We start from the raw sequence: 23,731 nt of genomic DNA, 5'->3' as shown, positions 1-23,731 counted from the left end.
CTATTTAGGACTTAAACTTCAGTAGCACATGTGGGTTAAAAGCAAAAGAATCATTAATATGAAAATCTGAACAGAAGTTATCTAAAGCAGTGAGAGAAAGGAAAACACTCAGAGGCTCCAAAGGGGTATATACTCTGGAAGGGTGGAGGAAAATAAATAAATAAAATAGAGGGTAAAGGATGTTCTGTTTGACGATGGTTAGTTGTGGGGGCATGCAATTTATTTTTAGCTATTATTCTTTAAAGGAACACAAACTCTGTATATACGTATTTTAAAATAAATTATGTATTTCATAACAAGAAAAGTAAAAACAATATATTCCCACAATAAAAACATATATGCCCAGGTCTTACAGGCATGATCTACCAAAAAGAATGAATAATCACTATCTTAAAGAGACTACTACCGAGAATCAAGAGAAGAAAAACAGCACAGCTTGTTTTGTTAACAAAACTGGACAAGGCCTGAAATTAGAATATAACACTTGTAAATTACAGATGCAAAAATTCAAAATAATTTATAACCTAAATCCAGGAATGTATATTTGAAAAGAAAATCATGTTGAAGTACCATTTATCCTAGGAATGCAAGGATGCTTGAGCACTGGGGAAAAAAAAAAGTATATTAACATAACTCACTATATTACCAAATTAAAGGAAATAAAATATATCCCTTTACCCAAAGGAGTAAAAAATTTGGCCAAGCATGGTGGCTCACGCCTGTAATCTCAACACTTTGGGAGGCTGAGGTGGGTGGATGACCTGAGGTCAGGTGTTCGAGATCAGCCTGGCCAACATGGTGAAACCCCATCTCTACTAAAAAACACAAAAATTAGCCAGGCATGGTGGTGCATGCCTGCAGGCCTGGCTACTCAGGAGGCCAAGGCAGGAGAATTGCCTGAGCCTGGAAGACAGAGGTTGCAGTGAGCCAAGATCAAGCCACCGCACTCCAGCTGGGGCAACAGGGCAAGATTCTTGTCTCAAAATAAATAAAAAAACAAAATATCTTTGGTGTTGAGGAGGGTGGCAAGAATGGAAGGAAGGAGACCAGTTAGGAAGCTACTAAAATAACCTAGGAGATGAAGGTGGCTTAAACCACTCTGGTGGCAGAGGGAATGATAAAATGAGATATATTCTGAAGGTAGAGCTAACAGATTTATTTGTGATTACATGTGGCACAAGAGCAAAGGGATAGACTCCAAGACTGATGACTCCCAGGTATCTGATTTAAAAAACTTATAAAATAGAGTTCCCACTAATTTATACAGGCAACTAAAGGGTGGAACAGGTTGATTTTGCACAAGTTAATTTTGAGATGCCATGAGATATCTGAATAGAGATATTGAGGAGATAACTGAATATATGAGTCTGATGTTCAAAAAGGAATATCCAGGATGGGGATATAACTTGGAAGTCATCAATGACAGAGAAACAAATGGAGAAGCAAAGAGAATAGTTAGCAAAGCAAAGGAAGATGAGATCTAAGTGTTGCAGAGGGAGATGTTTAAAAGAACCAAGCAGATTCATCCCCTGAACTGCTGACAGGCTAAGAACTTAAACCAGACAAGGATGGAGTATGGAGTGGAAAATATGGGGATTATTAAAAGTGTGCATCAGGGCTGGGTGCGGTGGCTGATGCCTGTAATCCCAGCACTTTGGGAGGCCAAGATGGGTGGATCACAAGGTCAGGAGATTGAGACCATCCTGGCTAACACAGTGAAAGCCTGTCTCTACTAAAAATACAAAAAAATTAGCCATGCGTGGTGGTAGGTGCCTGTAGTCCCAGTTACTTGGGAGGCTGAGGCAGGGGAATGGCATGAACCTGGGAGGCGGAGCTTGCAGTGAGCTGAGATCATGCCACTGCACTCCAGCCTGGGTGACACAGCAAGACTCAGTATCCCAAAAGAAAAAAAAAAAGCGTGCATCAGGAGACAGACGCCTTGTACTACAGAACCATGCATCAAAGTAAAAACCACTTCCCCACTTCCGTAAGACACAAGGGAAGTCACAAAACCACAATGCACTGAATTCGCCAGTAATATTTAAGATCCTGACTCTCAAGCATCACACCTCAATCAAGGATCAGCAGACATCTGAGTAAGGCTATGATGTGAAAGAAACAGGGCATGACAAATAGAAAAGCCTGGGCTGGATATTATATACATAATATTTAAATTATTTATTTATTTATTTTTTGAGACAGGGTCTTGCTCTGTTAACCAGGCTGGATGGAGTACAGTAGCACGATCTTGGCTCACTGTAACCTGTCTCCCAGTTCCAGTGATTCTTGTGCCTCAGCCTCCTGAGTAACAAAGGATTACAGGGGTGCACTACCATGCTCAATTAATTTTTTTTTTTTTTTTTTTAAGAAGAAGGGGGCGGGCCGGGCGCGGTGGCTCAAGCCTGTAATCCCAGCACTTTGGGAGGCTGAGACAGGCGGATCACGAGGTCAGGAGATCGAGACCATCCTGGCTAACACGGTGAAACCCCGTCTCTACTAAAATATACAAAAAATTAGCCGGGCGAGGTGGCGAGCGCCTGTAGTCCCAGCTACTCGGGAGGCTGAGGCGAGAGAATGGCGTAAACCCGGGAGGCGGAGCTTGCAGTGAGCTGAGATCCGGCCACTGCACTCCAGCCTGGGCGACAGAGCGAGACTCCGTCTCAAAAAAAAAAAAAAAAAAAAAGAAGAAGGGGTTTCGCCATGTTGGCCAGGCTGGTCTCGAACTCCTGACCTCAGGTGTTCCTACCACCTCAGCCTCTCAAAGTGCATGAGCCACCTCACCTGGCCTAAATTTTTCATTTGTATTATGAAATGTTTTTCTAACATAAAGTTAAATACTGACAGTATCAGAACAAATGGCTAGTTTCGCACCAGCTGGAAAAACTGTAAAATCATTTCCCAGACCTGAGACATGAGTCGCTAGACATAATGGCACAAAGAGTGAGAAAAGACCCATATCAAGGTACATAATTGTGGGAAAAAAGATTCTACAAACTTTCGGGGAGAAGTAGCAAAAAAAGAAAAAAGAAAAAAGACAGGTCATACACAAAAGATCAGGAATCAATATGGCATTTGATTTCGATTTCAGAAGTAACACTGGGCCTGGCGCGGTGGCTCTTATCTGTAATCCCAGCACTCTGGGAAGCCAAGGCTGGCAGATCACTTGAGGCCAGGAGTTCGAGACCAGCCTGGTCAACACTGCGAAACCCATCTCTACTAATTATACAGAAACTAGCTGGGCATGGTGGTGCATGCCTATAATCCCAGCTATTCTACAGGCTAAGGCATGAGAATTACTTAAACTCCGGAGGTGGAGGTTGCAGTGAGCTGAGATCGTGCCACTGCACTCCAGCCTGGGCAACAGAGCAAGACTCTGTCTCAAAAAAAAGTAACTCCAAATACGACTTTTTTCTTTTGAGGAACAAAAAAGAAACTTACACTTTGGAGGTTTTCAAACATTCCATTCCATGAGAAAAATTCTCGCTAAACATTCCATACTACACACTTCCATTCTGACACTAAAAATTACTATTGTAAATCAATTCAACTGTTGACATTGAGAACTGCTGCCACAGCACATCTTCTATGTGTTTTTCCACTGCCTTTATTCAACAAACATTTATTGAATACCTACCAAAAGAGCTCCTAGGGATATAAACAAGAACAAAATAATACAGATTATCTGCCCCTAAGGCCCAGTCAGGAGAGACACATCAAACAATTACCCAAATAATTATAAACTTGTGATAACAAGTAAGGTTCAGACACAGGAAAATCCAATTTAGAGATAAGCGAAGGATCCTCTTAAGAAATGAGGTAAGTTGTCAGCTCTTGAAACCTGTGGCCAGGAAAAAGTGGAGGAGAAAGAGTTCAAAATGGGAAATCCTGAAACTGGAAAAAGCTTAAGGAATTCAAATTACTGAAAGAAGGGCAGTGTGCAGTGTGGCCAAACAAGGTTTGGATATTTCTGCAACTGCGGTGGGAAACCATGGATAAGTATCAAACATAGATCTATCATAATCAAATTATGTTTTGAAAAAAATCCCTCTGGCCACTGGATTAAAAGGAGCAAAGCACTGGATCATAAGGGGGCGAAGTGAAAGTAAGTAGATCAGGCAGAAGCTATTTCAGTATCCAGCATAGGAGGATAATTTAGGATAGGGTGGTGGCAATGGAAATGAAGACTAAAAAAAAAAGTTGAAGTTTTAGAAGTAGAATTGTAAGGACAGATAACCTTCCAAAGAAAACCAGCCAGAGGGGTCATCTGTATTTCAAAAGAGAAGACTAAAACAAAATAATTAGCTAATGCGTTTAAGAAGTATCATAAAAGCAAAGCCCATTTAGCATCACTGCATCAAAAAAGACAGCATCATTCAGAAGAAATTGTACATATTTTTGCTCCCTACTCCTCTCATGATGTACAAATTAATTAAGCTATTCCTCTAGAACCTTGAGCATGCTTCTCAAACATTTGAGAATTGCCTCATTTAGTTGAAGCTTCAAAGTTCCTAACCTGTCCTTTCTGTATTAAAGACAAATCTCTCAACCAAAAGTGTTACTTTGTATAATTTACTTAAACTCTCACAGGCAATTTCCTCATTACTACAGGACATGGAAACATATTTACACTTCCAAAGGACCAATATAAGGAGAATAACGTCTGCCTGGAATACAGTTAGCACTCAAACATCAGGCTCCATTTTTTCTTCCAGATGTAGCTAAGCTAGAAGCAACTTTCTTAGATTAAACAAATTCTTCAACCAACTCTCCCCCAAAAGCCCGACCTGAAGGATTGAGATCAAATGCAGAGTTTTCACACTGGCTGACCCAAAGAAAAGCTTATTTTTTAAAAACACAGTCCCAAGGAAGCCTAGAGTATGTACAATCTTCTCATTTTCCCAGAACCCTCATGCTTTAAAATCAAAAAGAAACATTTATAACCTTCTTGTTTAAAACAATACATCCCTTTAGCACCTCTGAAGTAAGCATCCCGCCCACTCCGCTAGGCTACCACAAAATCATCCCAGTGCTGGCGCTTTTCAAACTACTGCTACTTAACCTTTACCACCTCATTTTCACAGGGCTATGAACTTCAGGAGGTAGAAGGACAAAAGGCAGTTCATTTCTTGGGCATAAAACCAGACTCTGACCAGGACCCTGAAAACAATCAAGTTCTCTCTTCTCCCAGAACTAGCTAGGAATACTGACAATGGAATACCTCTTCTTTTGAAGACAGATCCAGATGTTCTTTGGGAATCAGTCAAAGAAGGAACCTTTTACCAAATGAGGGGTCAAAGCCTCCCTCAAAACCAGATTGCTGATCCGGTACAGTGGCTCACACCTGTAATTCTAGTACTTTGGGAGGCCGAGGCAGGTGGATCACTTGAGGTCAGGAGTTTAAGACCAGCCTGGCCAATATAGTGAAACCCCATATACAAAAATTAGCCGGGCATGGTGGCACACACCTGTAATCCCAGCTACTCGGGAGGCTGAGGTAGGAGAATCGCTTGAACCCAGGAGGCAGAGGTTGCAGTGAACCAAGATTACACCACTGCACTCCAGCCTGGGCAATACAGTGAGACTCTGTCTCAAAAAAAAAAAAAAAAAAAAAAAAAAGGTGAAGCCCACAAGAGATGGAGAAACTGAGCCCTCACACTTGTTTCAAAAGCAGTTTCAGAGTCATCCATTATATTCTGCAGTTCCATTTCATGCGATACTAGCATTTTACACCCGCAATTTTTAAACAACCAATTATACCTCTTCAGTGTTAGAGACAAGTGGAGATACCCAAGTAATACATGAGGTGCTATGCTGTACCTCAGTCCTTGACTCCTATTCCAGTGCTCTTACTACCACCATGTATCACTCAACCTGGCACAGAAAAGAAAACCAACAACTATTTAAATGCCAGTATAATGGAGAGTGCAAAAACTCAAGCCATAAGGAACAGGTTCACATTTAAGGATATGAAAGGCTACTTTCACTTAACAGGAACTTTCACTGAAGAGAATAAAACTGACATTTTGAGAAATATCAAGGAACTTACAAGATCCTTCAAAAGATGAAGTGGCCAAAGGTCAGAAAACCAAGAGAAAAAAACTTTATTCTAAATTGGCATAATGAAAAGAAATCAAATCAAAGATTGGGTCCTGGGTTCTAATCTCAACTCAGCCATATACAATTATCATATAGAAGTATGGTATAAATCCTTTCATCTATCACAAGTTTAGTTTTTATCTGTAAAATGAAAGTGAATTAGACAACTTGAGAGCTCCTCCCTCACTAAAATTCTAGGATTCTAAGCATTAAAAATCCCATTTGATGAGATTCACACAGACTACATAAGTTATTATCTAAAATGTTGCTACCATTCATTTTTAAACAAATGCAAAAATTCCTTTTTTTTTTTTTGAGACAGGGTCTTACTCTGTTACTATCTCAACTTCCCAGGCTCAAGCAATCCTCCCATCTCAGCCGCCGTTCTCCTGCCTCAGCCCCGAGTAGCTGGGACTACAGGCGCCCGCCACCTCGCCTGGCTAGTTTTTTGTATTTTTTAGTAGAGACGGGGTTTCACTGTGTTAGCCAGAATGGTCTCGATCTCCTGACCTCGTGATCTGCCCGTCTCGGCCTCCCAAAGTGCTGGGATTACAGGCTTGAGCCACCGCGCCCGGCCTATTAGTACTTATTATGTGCAATAAGTTACCGCAGAATTTTCCAGGTAAACAAGCTAGCAAACGCGAGAGCCCTAAAGTGTACCCAAGACTGGGGTGTTTGAGAAATAGGCTGAAGGCCACAGGATGGCTGAAACACGATGAATGACCAATTAGAGAGTGCTCGGAGAAGCGTTTGAGAAGTAGGCAAGGGCCAAGCAGAAAAGTGACATGATGTGACTTGCATTTTTTTTTTTTTTTTTTGAGACAGAGTCTCGCTCTGCCGCCCAGGCTGGAGTGCAGTGGTGCAATCTCAGCTCACTGCAAGCTCCGCCTCCCAGGTTCATGCCATTCTCCTGCCTCAGCCTCCCGAGTAGCTGGGACTACAGATGCCCGCCACCACACCTGGTTAATTTTTTTTTTTTTTTTTTTAGTAGAAACAGGGTTTCATGTATTAGCCAGGATGGTCTCATCTCCTGACCTCGTGATGTGCCCGCCTCGGCCTACCAAAGTGCTGGGATTACAGGCGTGAGCCACCGCACCCGGCCATGACTTGCATTTTTAAAAAGGACCACTTTGCTTGCTATGCACCTATGAAGTCAAAAATGACTTTCAAATGTTAAGCTCCATGATTTTATTGTATCTAAATCTAAGCTTACTCCAGTCATTCTTTTCTTGGTATTTAATGGTAAGTAAATCATTTGAGTTTTTTTTTCGTTTGTTTCTTTGTTCGTTGAGACAGGGTCTCAATTAGTCACCCAGGATAGAGTCCAATGACTTGATGTCGGCTGCCGCCTCAACCTCCTGGGCTTAAGCAATCCTCTCACATCAGCTTCCCCAGTACCTCCAGCTACAGATGCAGGCTACCACACCTGGCTAATTTTGTTTATCTTTTGTAGAGACAAAGTTTCACTATGTTGCCCAGACTGATCTCAAATTCCAGGACTCAAGCGATTCTCCCACCTTGGGCTCCCAAAGTACTGGGATTATAGACATAAGACACCACACCTGGCAATAAGTCATTTGCAAATTTCTATTAAATGTGGAATTGTACACAAAAATTTTAATTGTAATTATTTAACATTGTAAAACTGCAGTAATTATCTCACTCTGTTCCTCCATTGCTTTTTCCTTTATTTGCCAACTATGGATTTAAATGGAAGATACTTTAAATGTAGTCATCTATTTCTTTTTTTCCTTTTTTGGGGGGCGGGCGGGACAGAGTCTTGTTCTTGTCGCCCAGGCTAGAGTGCAGTTGCACGATCAGCTCATTGCATCCTCCGCCTCCCAGGTTCAAGAGAGTCTCCTGCCTCAGCCTCCCAAGTGGCTGGGATTACAGGCACCCACCACCACACCCAGCTAATTTTTGTATTTTTAGTAGAGATGGGGTTTCACCATGTTAGCCAGGCTGGTCTCAAACTCCTGACCTCAGGTGATCCACCCGCCTCGGCCTCCCAAAGTGGAGCCGTGACATCTTATGTAACAACAAAAGTGAATAATGTTGGCTGGGCACAGTGGCTCACACCTGTAATCCCAGCACTTTGGGAGGCCAAGGCATGTGGATCACCTGAGGTAAGGAGTTCAAAGCCAGCCTGATCAACATGTCAAAACTCCATCTCTACTAAAAAAAAAAAATAATAATAATAAATAAACAAATTAGCTGGGTGTGGTGGCCTGCACCTATAATCCCAGCTACTCAGGAGGCTGAGGCAGGAGAATTGCTTGAACCCAGAAGGTGGAGGTTGCAGTGAGCTGAGATTGCACCACTGCTCTCCAGCCGGGGTGACAGGAGACTCTGTCTCAAAAAAAAAAAAAAAAGACTGAAGTCTGACAGTGAGTGCTGGAATCACCATTTACGAACCCAATTTATTTGTGTGTGTGTGTGAGAGACAGAGTCTCACTGTGTCGCCCAGGCTGGAGTGCAGTGGTGCAATCTCGGCTCACTGCAACCTCTGCTTCCTGGGTTCAAGTGATTCTCCTGCCTCAGCCTCCCAAGTAGCTGGGACTACAGGCGTGCACCACTACACCCGGCTAGTTTTTATATTTTTAATAGAGACATGGCTTCACCATGTTAGCCAGGCTGGTCTCGAACTCCTGACCACAGGTGATCCACCCGCCTCGGCCTCCCAAAGTGCTGGGATTACAGGCATGAGCCACCAACCCTGGCCTATTTAATTATATTTAGTTGAGGGTTTTTTTTTTTTTTTTTTTTGAGACAGGGTAAGCATGAGCCACCATGCCCAGCCTGGACCCTATTTAAACTCAGCAAAGACACAACAACCATTTCACAAAAGCATGGTATTTCAGCATGAAAGTCCTGAGAATGTACAACACTACAAGCGAGTTCACAGTGATCGTATGACAACAAGAAATCCCAAGTGTAAAAAACAATACAAATCCCACCTCTAACCGGGCAATAATCAACACTGACAGATTAGGAAAAGCTTAAGAAAAAAGAATTCAAATCAAGAACTCAAAGTAGAGATAATTTTCACCTATCCCACCATTGAGGACTAGCTCCAAGTAAGATATCAAATATATAGACTGAGCATCCCTAATCCAAAACTCCAAGAAACTCCAAAATCTGAAACCTTTGGAGTGACAACCTGACGCCAAAAATGGAAATTTCTACACCTGACCTCACATGATGGGTTGCCATCAAAACACAGTCAAAGGCTGGGCACGGTGGTTCACGCCTATAATCCTAGCACTTTGGGAGTTCAAGGTGGGCAGATGGCTTGAGCCCAGGTCAAGACCAGGCTGAGCAACATGGCAAAATCCCATCTCTATTTAAAAAAAAACACACACACAAAAATTACTCAGCCACAGTGGCATTCGCCTGTGGTCCCAACTATTTGGGAGGCTAAAATGGGAGGATCACTTGAGCCCAGGAAGCTAAGGTTGCAGTGAGTTGTGATCACACCACTGCACTCCAGCCTGTGCGATAACGGCATTGTGGTTATGTAGGAAAATGTCTTTGTTCTTTTTTTCACTTTTTTTTTTTGAGACCAAGTCTTGCTCTGTCACCCAGGCTAGAGGCTCAGCTCACCGCAGCCTCTGCCTCCTGGGTTCAAGTAATTCTCCAGCCTCAGCCTCTCAAGTAGCTGGGATTACAGGCGCACGCCACCACTCCGGCTAATTTTTTGTTTTTAGTAGTGACGGGGTTTCGCCTCGAACTCCTGACCTCAGGTGATCCACCCGCCTCAGCCTTGCAAGTGCTGGGATTACAGACGTGAGCCATTGCACCAGGCCATGTCTTTGTTCTTAAGACATACCATCTAAAGTGCTTAGAGGTGACTAGGCACGGTGGCTCATGCCTGTAATCCCAGCACTTTGGGAGGCCAAGGCAGGCCTTGAGGTCAGGAGTTCGAGACCAGTCTGGCCAACATGGCAAAACACCGACCAGATATGTCCCCTTGACCTTGGCCTCCATAACTGTAAGAAATAAATTACTTTTCTATATAAATTACTTTAGGATATTCTGTTATAAGTACTAGAAAATGGACTAAGACACTATGGTACTCCTTCAATTTTTATATAGGTTTGAAATTTTTCAAAATAAAGAAACGTAAAGTAAAAACTAAAAATATGTATTTACCACCACCTTGGATTAGGGTGTTTATTGGACAGACCTGAGTTCTCAAGTGATCAAGATGATAATCAGCTGGTTCAGATCTTTGATATCCTTTCTCATCTATTCCTGAGTAACAATAAACTAAATGCCTGCACTTCTGGGGGACAGTGTGGTGTTAATGAGGCACGTAACAAGAGACTAGTTAGTAATCACACATTCACGGTTGGAAATCTGGAATTCTTAAAACAGTCTTCAAAAAGAATAGGGGCCGGCCACCGTGGCTCACACCTGTAATCCCAGCACTACAGGAGGCTGAAGCAGAGGATTGCTTGAGGCCAGGAGTTTGAGACTAGCCTGAGGAACAAAGTGAGACCCCCCTCCTCCATCTCTATAAAAAAATTTTTTTTTTCATTAGGTACAGTGGTGCATGCCTGTGGTCCCAGCTACTGGGGAGGCTGACAGGAAGATTCCTTGAGCCCAGGAGCTCAAGGTTGTAGTGAGCTATGATGGTGCCACTGCACCATCTAGCTTTAGGCCACAGAGCGAGACCTTGTATCTAAAAATTAAAAAATGGCTGAGTACAGTGGCTCATGCCTATAATTCCAGCACTTTGGGAAGCCAAGATGGGAGGATTGCTCGAGCTCAGGAATTCAAGACTAGTGAACTCCCACCTCTACAAAAACTACAAAAATTAGCTGGGTGTGTTGGCATGTGCCTGTTGTCCCAACTACTAGGGAAGCTGGAAGGACTGCTTGAGCCCAGGAAGTCAAGGGTGTAGTAAGCCATGATTGTACCACTGAACTCCAGCCTGGATGACAAAGTGAGACCCTGTCTCATAAAATAAATACATACATACATACATACATACATATACACACACACACACAAGACATGTCTATATGTAATACCACGGCAAGTGGTTCAAAATATATTAACTGAGTGAAACAAGCAATGATGAAACTTTTTCAAATATTAATTATTTAGGTTACAGGTATCTGAATTTTCTTTGTTCTTTTTTGAGATAAGAGTCTCTGTCACCAAGGCTAGAGTGCAGTGGTGCGATCTCAGCTCACTGCAACCTCCGCCTCCCAGGTTCGAGCGATTCTCCAGCCTCAGCCTCCCCAAGTAGCTGTAATTACAGGCGCCCGCTACCATGCCCAGCTAATTTTCGCATTTTTCGTAGAGACAGGGTTTCGCCATGTTGGCCAGGCTGGTCTCAAACTCCTGACCTCAAGTGATCCACCCACCTCGACCTCCCAAAGTGCTGAGATTACAGGCATGAGCCATCACAGCTGGCCACAGGTAGAATTCTATGGGTGACTTTCATTTTCTCTGTTGCATTTACGTATATTGCTTTTATAATAGGTCAAAAAAATTAAGACACACACAAAATTAACCAAGCTAAAATTCTACCAAACCCAGAGGAAAGCATCCTTCATTCTGGCTCTGAGACATGAGCTAGATGCCAGATGCAAATCTAGGGACAGTTTCATCAAAATTGTTTTTGAGATGGAATTTCACTCTTGTCACCCAGGCTGGAGTGCAATGGCACAATCTCAGCTTACTGCAACTTCCATCTCCAGGGTTAAAGCGATTCTCCTGCCTCAGCCTCCTGAGTAGCTAGGATTACAGGCATGCACACCCACACCCAGTTAATTTTTGTATTTTTAGTAGAGACAGGGTTTCACCATGTTGACCAGGCTGGTCTTGAACTCCTGACCTCAAGTGATCCACCCACCTTGGCCTCCCAAAGTGCTGGGATTACAGGCTTGAGCCACTGCACCCAGCCCATCAAAATTATGAACAAGGACAGACGAGGTGACTCATGCCTGTAATCCCAACACTTTAGGAGGCTGAGGTGGGTGGATGCTTGAGTCCAAAAGTTCAAGACCAGCCTGGGCAACAAAGCGAGACTGTCTCTACCAAAAAAAAAGAAAAACAAAAAGAAAATTATAAACAGTATTTATCATCAAATATCAAAAGAATAATGAAGGTTGGGTGTGGTGATTCATGCCTGTAATCCCAACACTTTGGGAGGCCGAGGCAGACGGATCACGAGGTCAAAAGTTCAAGACCAGCCTGGCCAACATAGTAAAATCCCATCTCTACTAAAAATACAAAAATTAGCCAGGCATGGTGGTGCACGCCTGTAGTTCCAGCTACTCGGGAGGCTGAGGCAGGAGAATCACTTGAACCTGAGAGGTGGAGGTTGCAGTGAGCTAAGATCATACCACCACACTCCAGCATGGGTGACAGAGCAAGACATGGTCTCAGGAAAAAAAAAAAAAAAAAAGAGAATAACGAAGTACAAAAATGTAGCCATTATTCACTAAATTCGTTCGTTAAATATATATTTATTGAAGGCAACTATGTACCTAGTACTGTGGGTAATGAATAAAATACAGACTCTGCTCTCAAGGAGTTTATAGTCTAACTAGAGGAACCAACCAAGCAAACCATTAATCCATTAAAAGAGCACAACGAATATCAGAGAAGTGATGCCTATGGATGTAAAAGGCCAATGAACAAGATACTATGAAGGATAAGCAACATAAAGCCAAAGGCAGTTAAGATGAGGTACTGAGCAAATATTCAATTAGCACATCTCAGACACAAGCTGTAGACTAACAGACCACTCCCAAGGTTACAGCAGGTTCATACAATGGTGTTTATTGAAAGATATATTAAAATTAAGATGAAGGGGCCTGGTGCAGTGGCTCTGCCTGTAAAATTAAGATGAAGAAATGTAATTCAGTTCACGCATAAAGCATGTACTATGGCAAGCAAGAATTCTGCCCAGAGCCAAATTACAAACATAAATAAAACTCAGTTCCTGCCCTTAAGGTACCCATAGAAAAAAGTAACTATCCTTCCTTTTAAAAATAGAATATACCATTAACAGACATATTTGTAATAAACATATAATATGTATTAAATAATTACAACTACATATAATTATAGCATATGTAACAGTACACTATATATATGATAATAGAGGGCCAGGTATGGTTGCTCACACCTGTAATCCCAGTGCTTTGTGAAGCTGTGGTGGGAAGATCACTTGAGGCCAGGAGTTTGAGACCAGTTTAACCAACATAGCAAGACTTCATCTCTACAAAAAAATTGAAAAATTAGCCGGGTGGTGGTGTAGACTACTCGGAAGGCTGAGGTGGCACTACTGCTTGAGCCCAGGAGTTCAAGGCTACAGTGAGCTATGATTACACCACTGCACTCCAGCTGTGGACAACAGAGTGCGACCCTGTTTCGAAAAATATAAATTAATATTATACTAAAAAATAACAGGCCAGGTGCAGTGGCTCCTGTCTGTAATCCTGGCACTTTGGGAGGCCACAGTCAGTGGATCACTTGACCCCAGGAGTTCGAGACTAGTCTGGGCAACATGGCAAAACTCCTTCTCCACAAAAAATTAAAAAAAAATTAGCCAGGCATGGTGGTATGCGCCTGCAGTCCTAGCTACTCAGAAGGCTGAGGTGTGAGGACCACTTGAGCCTAGGAGGTCAAGGCTGCAGTGAGCTGTGATTGTGCCACTGCACTCCAGCCCAGGTGACAGAACAAGACCCTGTCTCAAAAAATATATAATATTAATAGAAAAGTGCTATTAACAGGCAATTAAGGATGAAAAACCTCAGATCATCATAAAGGCTACCATTTATTAAGGACTGACTCAACGCCAGGGATGCACATTCCACCAAAAAGAGGGGTTAAATTCCTCCCAAGTTACAAAGCTAGGTTTTCGTTTTGAGACAGCATCTTGCTATGTGGCCCGGGCTGGAGAGCGGTGGTGTGATCACAGTTCACTGCAGTCTCCATCTCCAAGCTACCCTCCCGCCTCAGCCTCCTGAGTAGCTAAGATTATAAGCACACACACCACCATGCAAGGTTTTTTTTTTTAAATAGAGACAAGGTCTCATGCTCCTGAGTTTCAGCAATCCTTCTGCCTTAGCCTTCCAAAGTGCTAGGATTACAGGTGTGAACCACCACACCCGACCCTACAAAGCTAGGTTTTGAGCTCAGTGGCTCTGTCTCTTCCAAGGCTCAATCACAAGAAAAGCATGCAAAACTGAAAGGAAAAAGAAGACCAAAATATTGGATATAAAAACAATATAGAAAACAGCACAGATATCTGACCACAAGACAAACTTTATTTATATATAAAGATCAAGTTTTATGGCTTTATGTTATATAGTTGGTATTTGTTCAGGTATTTATTTTGAATAGTCCACCAAGAAAACAAAACTTAAAGAAAAAAGTTTGTACTGACCGCTACAATTTATTACACACTATGGAAGAATGAAAGGGTCAGCATCAAATTCTCAGTTTCTCCAATGTCAACAAGTCATCTTATGTCTAAATTAGGGGTCGCAAAGTACAGCCCCAAATCAAATCTGACCTGCAGCCTGTTTTCATAAGTAAAACAAACATCTGTAAACAAAATACTCTTTTTTTTTTATTGGGACACAGCCATGCCCATTCATTTGGGTATGGCTGCCTTCCTACTACAAAGACAGACCTGAGTGCTTAAGACAAAGACAGTATGATCCACAAAATGAAAAACATTGATTTTCTGGTCCTTTACAGAAAAGGTTTTCAGACCCCTGGTCTAAATGATTGCCATATATATCACAAATGGTGGAAAACTAATTAGCCTGTTCATTTCAGCCCTATTTAAGTTTTATTATGAACTCTACCTGATTTAAGTACTCTTCCTTTATAATTACTGTCACTTAGTAAATGTTAATGAGTTTTTGAATTTCCACAACTATGTTCACATTTCAGTTATTTTTCCATAGAGTAGGTCTTACTTTAGCTGCCTAGTAATTTATTCTTCACATAATTACTACAACAAAATTCTAATTAAGGCACATCTGTGGCCTAGCGCGGTGGCTCACACCTATAATCTGAGCACTTTGGGAGGCTGAGGCGGATAGACATGAGGTCAGGAGTTCAAGACAAGCCTGGCCAACATGGTGAAACCCCACCTCTACTAAAAATACAAAAATTACCTGGGCATGGTAGTGCACACCTGTAATCCTAGCTACTCAGGAGGCTGAGACAGAATTGCTTGAACCTGGGAGGTGAAGGTTGCAATGAGCTGAGATTGCACCACTGCACTCCAGCCTGGGCAACAGAGCGAGACTCCATCTCAGAATTTAAAAAACAAAAACAAAAAAAAAGGCACATCTGCAATTATCCCCATACATAGTTATGCTTCAATTTTGTACAATCTACAAAGATACAGACAAGCAAAGATGAACACACAGACAAGAGCTGCTATGACTAAATAATTTCTAATATCCGATTCATATTCGAACACCTCAAAGTGCCATTTACAACTAACAGCATCTGGCCAGGTGTGGTGGCTCATGCCTGTAATCCCAGCACTTTGGGAGGCCGACGCAGGTGGATCACCTGAGGTCAGGATTTCAAGACCAGCCCGGCCAACATGGCGAAACTCCGTCTCTATTAAAAAAATTTAAAAATCAGCTAGGCATGGTAGTACGTGCCTGTAGTCCCAACTACTTGGGAGGTTGAGGCAGGAGAATCCCTTGAACACGGGAGGCAGAGGTTGCAGTGAGCCAAGATCTTGCCCCATTGCACTCCAGCCTGGGTGATAAAGCGAGACTACATCTCAAAAAAAAAAAAAAGAACACATCAGTGTCACCTGACTGCATAAGAAATGCAAATTCATGGCCCCTATTCCAGACCTACCAGGTGATTCTTATGCACATTAAAAGTCCAAGAATCAATGCACCAAGACAGAGTTTATGTCACTTACCTTGAGTGTGAAAAGGCTGATTCGGCCAGGCAGTTTATAAAACAACCCCTCTCCTCCTCTTGAATTGGAATGTAGCATAGCATTGAGGCATGCGAGAGGGGACGTCCCACTGTAAAACCACATAAGAATGGATGAGGGTCATACAATCCATCTGCCTAAAGACCTCATCCCTCCAATTCATTCTTAAATGAGAAAAAGCTAAGCAAGAAATACAAAAGAAAAAATCTCATGACAATTTCACTGTGAAAATAGTAAAAGAATAACCAAATGAAATTCACATAAATCACACTCAGGGAACTCTGGAATAAAATTACGTGATACCTGAAATCCATATCTAACACTTCTTCAGTGCTTTTTGACAATATAAATCAAATTTCCAAGAAATTTAGAAAAACCACACAATTTTTTCAAGTTATATTTTAATAAAGAAATAAAATTTTAACAAAATTTTACTATTAAAAGTTTCCTAGCCTCTATATTTCAATTTACATATCATACTCAGAAACTGCCACAGATTATCACAAAGAATCACAAAATCAATGGTCCTTTGCCAATAAAACAAGCAGAATTTTTTTTCCAGTTAAACATTTTCTAGTAAGTAAACAAAAAGAACAGTATTTTATTTGTTTTTTTCTCTGTTGGGAGTGGGGAGATTGAGTTTTATTCTGTATCTACCCGGGAACAATTATTTAAACCTAAATGCAAAAAGACAGTCAAGTGGATTTAGTTCCCAGTAATGCTTCAACATTAAACTGAAACAACGGCATACTCAGTTGTTTCACGGTCCTTACCACAACAGCAGGTTGCGAAACAGTGACAGTTCAGTGCGAAGGATGCTACTTACTGAATCTTAAAACAGGAAAGCTACCAAAAATATCAACAAATGCCCATTATTAATATTAACTGAGTTTGGCACTAGCATATTAGTGCTAGGAGTCACCTGTGCACCCTCTCTTCCCTCTCCCCAGCATGTTAAAAAATATATAAATAGCTTAAGTAAGCCTCTTCGCATGTTTCAGAACTAGAGGCCCTAATTTATGCAGTGTTAAAAATAAATTCTGAGTCTAAAAAAACCATTAAAAAACTATTACTTATTTTGCCTTGGAACACACTGGATGCTAAAAAATTTTTCACCAAGAACCAATCTCTAAAAGAAACCTTGTGCAAAATCTGGAGTATCAAGTGGGTGTGCTAGCATCTCTGCTACAAGGAGAACAGCATGTTGGCACAGCTCTTCTGTGACTCCTACATATTATACCTCTGTCTACAAATTACAGAGCTGCTCACTCATCATGAGCCACCATGACTGCTTCATAATTCCTCTAAGAACAAGAAGCAGAAACAAGTTAAGGTTTTCAATTTCATATGGTCCCAAAGGGACCCATTTACCTTCTATAGGCAAAGTGGTCCAACAGCAATGCAGACAGCAGCATGATGGGAAATAGCCCATAAAAACAAAAATAAAGCACAATTATAATACTACACAGTGGATAAGTACAAGTCAAATAAATGTGATGTAGACAATCTTAAATCTTCCCTCCCCACAAAACATCAACTTGAGAATGTTTGAACTGACAACAGGCAAGTGAGGGCCTTCTGACCCTAAAAGGTCATTTTGCTAAGTTTGACTAGCAAAAACATGAAGTTTGCTCTGAGTCCCAGGCAGGGACTGTGTAGTGCTCTCCTCTTTCCTCATTTAAGGACTTTTTTTTGTTTGTTTTTTGTTTTGTTTTGTTTTTTGAGATGAAGTCTCATTCTGTCGCCCAGGCTGGAGTGCAGCGGTACAATCTCAGCTCACTGCAACATCCGTCTTCCGGGTTCAAGCAATTCTCCAGCCTCATCCTCCCAAGCTGGAACTACAGGCTACAGGTGCGCATCACCACGCCGGCTAATCTTTGTATTTTTAGTAGATACTGGGTTTTGCCATGTTGGCCAGGTTGGTCTCAAACTCCTGACCTCAAGTGATCTGCCTGCCTTGGCCTCCCAAAGTGCTGGGATTACAGGCATGGGCCATCACACTCAGCCCTTCTTTTTTTTTTTTTTAAGTTTGAAGTTAGGATAAGGAGAAAGAAAGATTAAAGATAGTCACTGGCTTTCAGGCCAGCAATTCTATGTTTCTAACTTGTTACTTCTCCAGGAAAACTATGCCATAAATCGAGAAAACAAAGGTCACCTCAAAATTTAGTAAATTCATATAATATATGACTGGAATTAGTAGGGGGAAAAAAAGTCAGTGGGTTTTTTATGTTGATGAGACCACCATTCTTTTATCCTAAAAGAACTTCAGGGATACGGCATAGAGAAAAGGGTAGTTTTAGGCACAATAGAGGCTATCAGGTCTGAAACTTCTGAAACAACACAAGAGAAAATGTGCCCTGCCTCCTTACACAAAAAACAAGCTCCATGCCAAGATTTAAGAGCAAGGAGATAGGGAAAGCCACTGCACCTCTAAATGAAAACAAACAGATGTTCACCCACTGCCACCCCTCCACTCAGATGACACACAATTTGGGAAATGGATAGTTCTACTTCACTATCAGACACAGAAGCACAAATATATACACAGGTTTACTTACTCATATCACTACACAACTACAGAAAGACACATGTCCTATGAAACCCTCACGTTAAGCAACAAGAACAATACAAACCTCATTTCCTTTAGTCCTTCTGCCTCTATGACCTGCAGAATCTGTTTTGGTGTCATTGGAGCATCCGAGTAGTTTTCTAATACCTGAAGAAATATAAACGTCCTAATTTCAGTGTACAATTTCCATTTATATCCATCCATCCATATATCATGGGCTAAAGTTCTGCTATGAGGTACCACTGGTGACAACTTAGTTTTTCCACAGTTAAAATTACTTCAGAAATCAAATCACACATATATCCAGTTACTGAAAGTTACTGCAATTAACTGAAATGTTCAAATTCTCAATTCTAAGGATGCATATCTTCTCAGCATACATTGTATAGTATGTGAGACCTTAGCAACATTGGTTACTGTTTAACTCGATGCTGTTAATACTGCTAAACCACAGAATATATAGCGCTGCACAAGAAACATGAGACAGAAATGCATTCACATTTTCTTTCCCAAGGAAGTTTAATTAGTACCTATACATATATATATATATATATGTGCAAATTCATGGCCCCTATTCCAGACCTACCAGGTGATTCTTATGCACATAAAAGTCCAAGAATCACTGCACCAATGTTTTTGTATTTTATTTTATTTTTATTTTTATTTTTTTTTGAGGCGGAGTCTCGCTCTGTCGCCTGGACTGGAGTACAGTGGCCGGATCTCAGCTCACTGCAAGCTCCGCCTCTCGGGTTCTCGCCATTCTCCTGCCTCAGCCTCCTGAGTAGCTGGGACTACAGGCGCCCGCCACCTCGCCCGGCTAGTTTTTGTATTTTTAGTAGAGACGGGGTTTCACCGTGTTAGCCAGGATGGTCTCGATCTCCTGACCTCGTGATCCGCCCGTCTCGGCCTCCCAAAGTGCTGGGATTACAGGCTTGAGCCACCGCGCCCGGCCTGTATTTTAGTAGAGACGGAGCTTCACCATGTTGGCCAGGCGAACTCCTGATCTCAGGTGATCTGCTCACCTCAGGTGATCTGCCCGCCTCAGCCTCCTAAAGTGCTGGGATTATAGAAGTGAGCCACCACACCCGACCAAGTACCCATATTTTTAAATGGTGCTTTTTGCCACTGTGTTGTTAATCTGCGGTGTTAACTGCCACAGTACGTTCTGCCATTTGGCAACATGATGCTATGATTCTGCATGACTGGTGCAATGAGAAACAGAATATCCCATTTATGTTAGCATCATCTATAACCAAGTCATGGCAGTATTGCAGTATTTTCTTAGTGTGCAACTGCAGCTCTCTTGCTTTAAGAGTTCTTAGATATGTTATTCTTCTAAAAGAGGAAAAAAACTGTCAATATCTTTGTACTTTGTCTACCTGTGCAGCTACTGAGGGTACTCCAAATCAAGCTAACATCTTACAGTCCATTTAACTACCATAACCAAGTACTGCTGTCACAAGCAACATATAAAGCAGTAAGTCTGATAGGACACTGCTGTCTGCGGCCATACCACCCTGGACTGGACGTGCCTGATCTCGTCTGACAGGTCTGCTGCGGAAGGTGCTCTCTATGGAAGAACATAAGACCTCAGCACTAAAGTCAAGGTTTGGAGAAGGTACTAAAATAAAACCCCTATTTCCCATGATCCTATTCTTTGCTTCTCTTTTCAGATTTTCCATTCTCCATGGGTAACATTATCATCTCAGTTTCAGCTACTACCTAAATTCTGATAACTATCTAATCTCTACCTCTAGCCCTGATGTCTCCCCCAAATTTCAGATTCAAATATTCAGTTGTGTACTGATTGTACCCCTTCATTATCTACTCTAATTCAGCTCTACTCTTAATTCATCTAATTGGCAATTCTAATTCACCTCTTCTCCAGACCCACTCTTCTTCCTGTACTCCCTATCTTGATTGACAGCCTGTATAATCACCTAATTCAGAAACGCAGGTGTCTTCCTTCTCTCTCATCTGTCCCCCAAGTCCCAAAACCAGTCTCTTTCCTGACCCAACACAACAGCCTCTTAATGTCTATCCCTCCCTCCAGTCCTGTTTTCCTCAAATCCATTCTGACTCTGTTGTCATCCTTCAATCAACAAACACATGCAACACCTACCTTGTGAGGGCCGGGCGCGGTGGCTCAAGCCTGTAATCCCAGCACTTTGGGAGGCCGAGACGGGCGGATCACGAGGTCAGGAGATCAAGACCATCCTGGCCTACACGGTGAAACCCCGTCTCTACTAAAAAATACAAAAAACTAGCCGGGCGAGGTGGCGGGCGCCTGTAGTCCCAGCTATTTGGGAGGCTGAGGCAGGAGAATGGTGTAAACCCGGGAGGCAGAGCATGCAGTGAGCTGAGATCCGGCCACTGCACTCCAGCCTGGGTGACAGAGCAAGACTCCGTCTCAAAAAAAAAAAAAAAAAAAAAAACACCTACCTTGTGCCAGACACAATTCTAGGGATTCACAGTAAACAAGACCAAATCCCTGCTCTGGTAGAACTTACATGTTACAGCCTGAGGTCAACCCAGCAAAGCAAACCTGCCCTCATCACTTTTAGCTCTAAAATCCTTCAATAGGCCAGGCACAGTGGTGCACACCTATAGTACCAGCTGAGACTGAGGCAGGAGGGTCACTTGAGCTCAGGAGCTCCAGGATGTAGTGCGCCATGATCCTGTCTGTGTATAGCCACAGCACTCCAGCCTGGGTAACAGAGTGAAACCTCATCTCTTTAAAGAATTTTTGAAAATGGGGCCCGGGTGCGGTGGCTCACGCCTGTAATCCCAGCACTTTGGGAGGCTGAGGCGGGTGGATCACGAGGTCAGGAGATCGAGACCATCCTGACTAACATGGTGAAACCCCGTCTCTACTAAAAAGTACAAAAAAACTACCCAGGTGTGGTGGTGGGCGCCTGTAGTCCCAGCTACTCGGGAAGCTGAGGTGGGAGAAGCTGAGTGCAGTGAGCCGAGATCGCGCCACTGCACTCCAGCCTCGGCGACAGAGCAAGACTCCGTCTCAAGTTAAAAAAAAAAAATCTAAAAAAATATACGGCTAGGTAAAGTGTCTCACACCTGTAATCCCAGCACTTTGGGAGGCCAAGGTGGGCAGATTGCTTGAGCCTAGGAGTTCAAAACCAGCCTGGGCAACATGGTGAAACCCTGTCTCTACAAAAATATACAAAAAACTAGCTGGGCATGGTGGCGCATGCCTGTAATCCCAGCTACACAGGAGGCTGAGATAGAAGAATCATCTGAGCCCAGGAAGTGGAAGCTGCAGTGAGCTGTGATGGCGCCACTGCACTTCAGCCAGGGTGACAGAGTGAGACTCTGTCTCAAAAAATAGTAATAAAAATAGAAAGCAAATAAAATCCTTCAACAGCTCCTTAATCACATACTGCAAAAGCTGAAGCTTCCAAAGTCCACTGACCCACTGGTAAAGAACAGGATCTAGAGTTAGATTCAAATTCTTACATTCTAAACTGGGGCAAATTACAACCCAACCTGAACCTAGGTTCTCTTTTGAAGGATACTGATGTCTTCCTCTCAGAGTTATTGAACAGATTAGAGACAATGTAAGTAATGCCTATAGTGCCTGGCACAGAGTAGGTGCTCACTGGCCTGGCATATGGAACCCTCACAATCTGATCTCTGCCTGTCTCTACGAATCCACAATGACACTCCACAAACTTTATGTTCCAATAATTTATAGATATAGCTAATTCTCACACTTTGCAAATACACACACTCCCTCTCACCCTTTCTCTCTCTCTCTCCCGCTATGTGTTGTCACCAGCTCCTGCTTATGCCCTCTGTGATTGGCCTAACTCCTAGTTACCCTTCAAGATTGAGCTCAGAAAGCACCTTCCTCCAGGAAGCCTTCCCTGATCTCTGCCAGGCAGAAGTAAAAGTCTCTTTTCAATGTCCCCATTGTTTCATAACACATACAATTATCTTCCAAACCAGGACAGTTGAAAGTGAAAGGAGAAACTATTCATAATTATGACTGGACAAGAGGCAGCAACTGGGATATCTGTTTATGATTTATACAACTATGATAACACGTATCATGACTGCAGTAAAATTCGGTTCCTGTGTCTGGACCTTCTCCATCCCCAGACGACCGTAAGCCCTGAGGGGGCAAACCTCATCCATCGTTGTATTCCAAGAACCTAAGTGCCAAGACAGGCAGTACTGACTTGAACAAACCTACAATAAACCCTGGAACAAGCTACTAATGTTCACTGCCACAGATATCATTTCTTTGATACTAAATGAAAGCTGAGCTAGCGAATTTTTGTAGCATTTTTTAAAAGAAGCATGACTCAAATAGTAACAACCAATTATTTAAACAGCAATCAGAAATAGCCTGAGAATTTAAGACAGGGGAAACAAAATCTCTAAAGGGAAGTTACATCAAAAGATACAAAGCATTCACTTTTATTAAAACTGTTTATGCTTCCAGCTTTTGGTGTAAGAACAAGTCAGCAGTGTTCTATTCCTAGTCTCTTTCTAGACTACATTAAAAAAAAAAAAGTATCTCTTCTCTTACTTCAAAGGGGAAAAAAATGTTTGATGTAAGAACTGGTCAGTCACGAATCAAAGTAAAAGATAAAGCATGCAACAAAGAGTTTCTCAGAGCCAGGGAGAATCCATTTAGGGTCCTCAATTTAAAGGGAAATCCCCTTGGCTATTCCTCCCAAACAAACTGTTCATAACAAGTTGGAAGATATCCACCCAACCACATAAGGTCTACGTCTTACATCTAGAAAAGACAATACTACAAAATGTGTGAAAGAAAGAGTATCTATTTTTCAACAGCATAATTAAACATCTGCAAAAATCAATCTCTTGGGGTATACTATACTGAAATTCACAAGAAGAATCTTCTTTCCTCTGCAAAAACAATTTTTTAAAAGGATTCCCAGTAACACTCTAGTCACCAGATTGCTCCTGGGGTCAGGAGCAATCTGAAAGTGTTCCCAAGGAAGTGCATACGATTGCCATTGCAAGCAGTCCAAATTCACCTGCCCAAAGAGAAGAGTAGTGTTCAGGTGTTCTAATGTTCAACTGTCCTACGTTCCCTCCTGGTCAAGTTTCTCTCAGTCCAGTGTTAAGCTCTC

At 42.2% G+C, this 23,731-nt stretch overlaps 1 protein-coding gene across 1 annotated transcript in view; it reads right to left on the bottom strand.

Moving 5' to 3' along the window:
• ASXL1 (ASXL transcriptional regulator 1) overlaps positions 1 to 23,731 on the bottom strand; it is a 79,312-nt gene that overhangs the window by 51,390 nt on the left and 4,191 nt on the right. Inside the window, 3 exon segments of the mRNA XM_033186085.1 lie at positions 16,022 to 16,130; positions 17,411 to 17,413; positions 18,673 to 18,755. Coding sequence (XP_033041976.1) covers positions 16,022 to 16,130; positions 17,411 to 17,413; positions 18,673 to 18,755 — 195 coding nt within the window.

This window comes from Trachypithecus francoisi, unplaced genomic scaffold, assembly GCF_009764315.1.
Source record: "Trachypithecus francoisi isolate TF-2019V2 unplaced genomic scaffold, Tfra_2.0 Lachesis_group21, whole genome shotgun sequence".
NCBI lineage: Eukaryota > Metazoa > Chordata > Mammalia > Primates > Cercopithecidae > Trachypithecus > Trachypithecus francoisi.
Note: the sequence above shows the minus strand (reverse complement) of the source record. Positions and strands in the feature narration are given on the sequence as shown.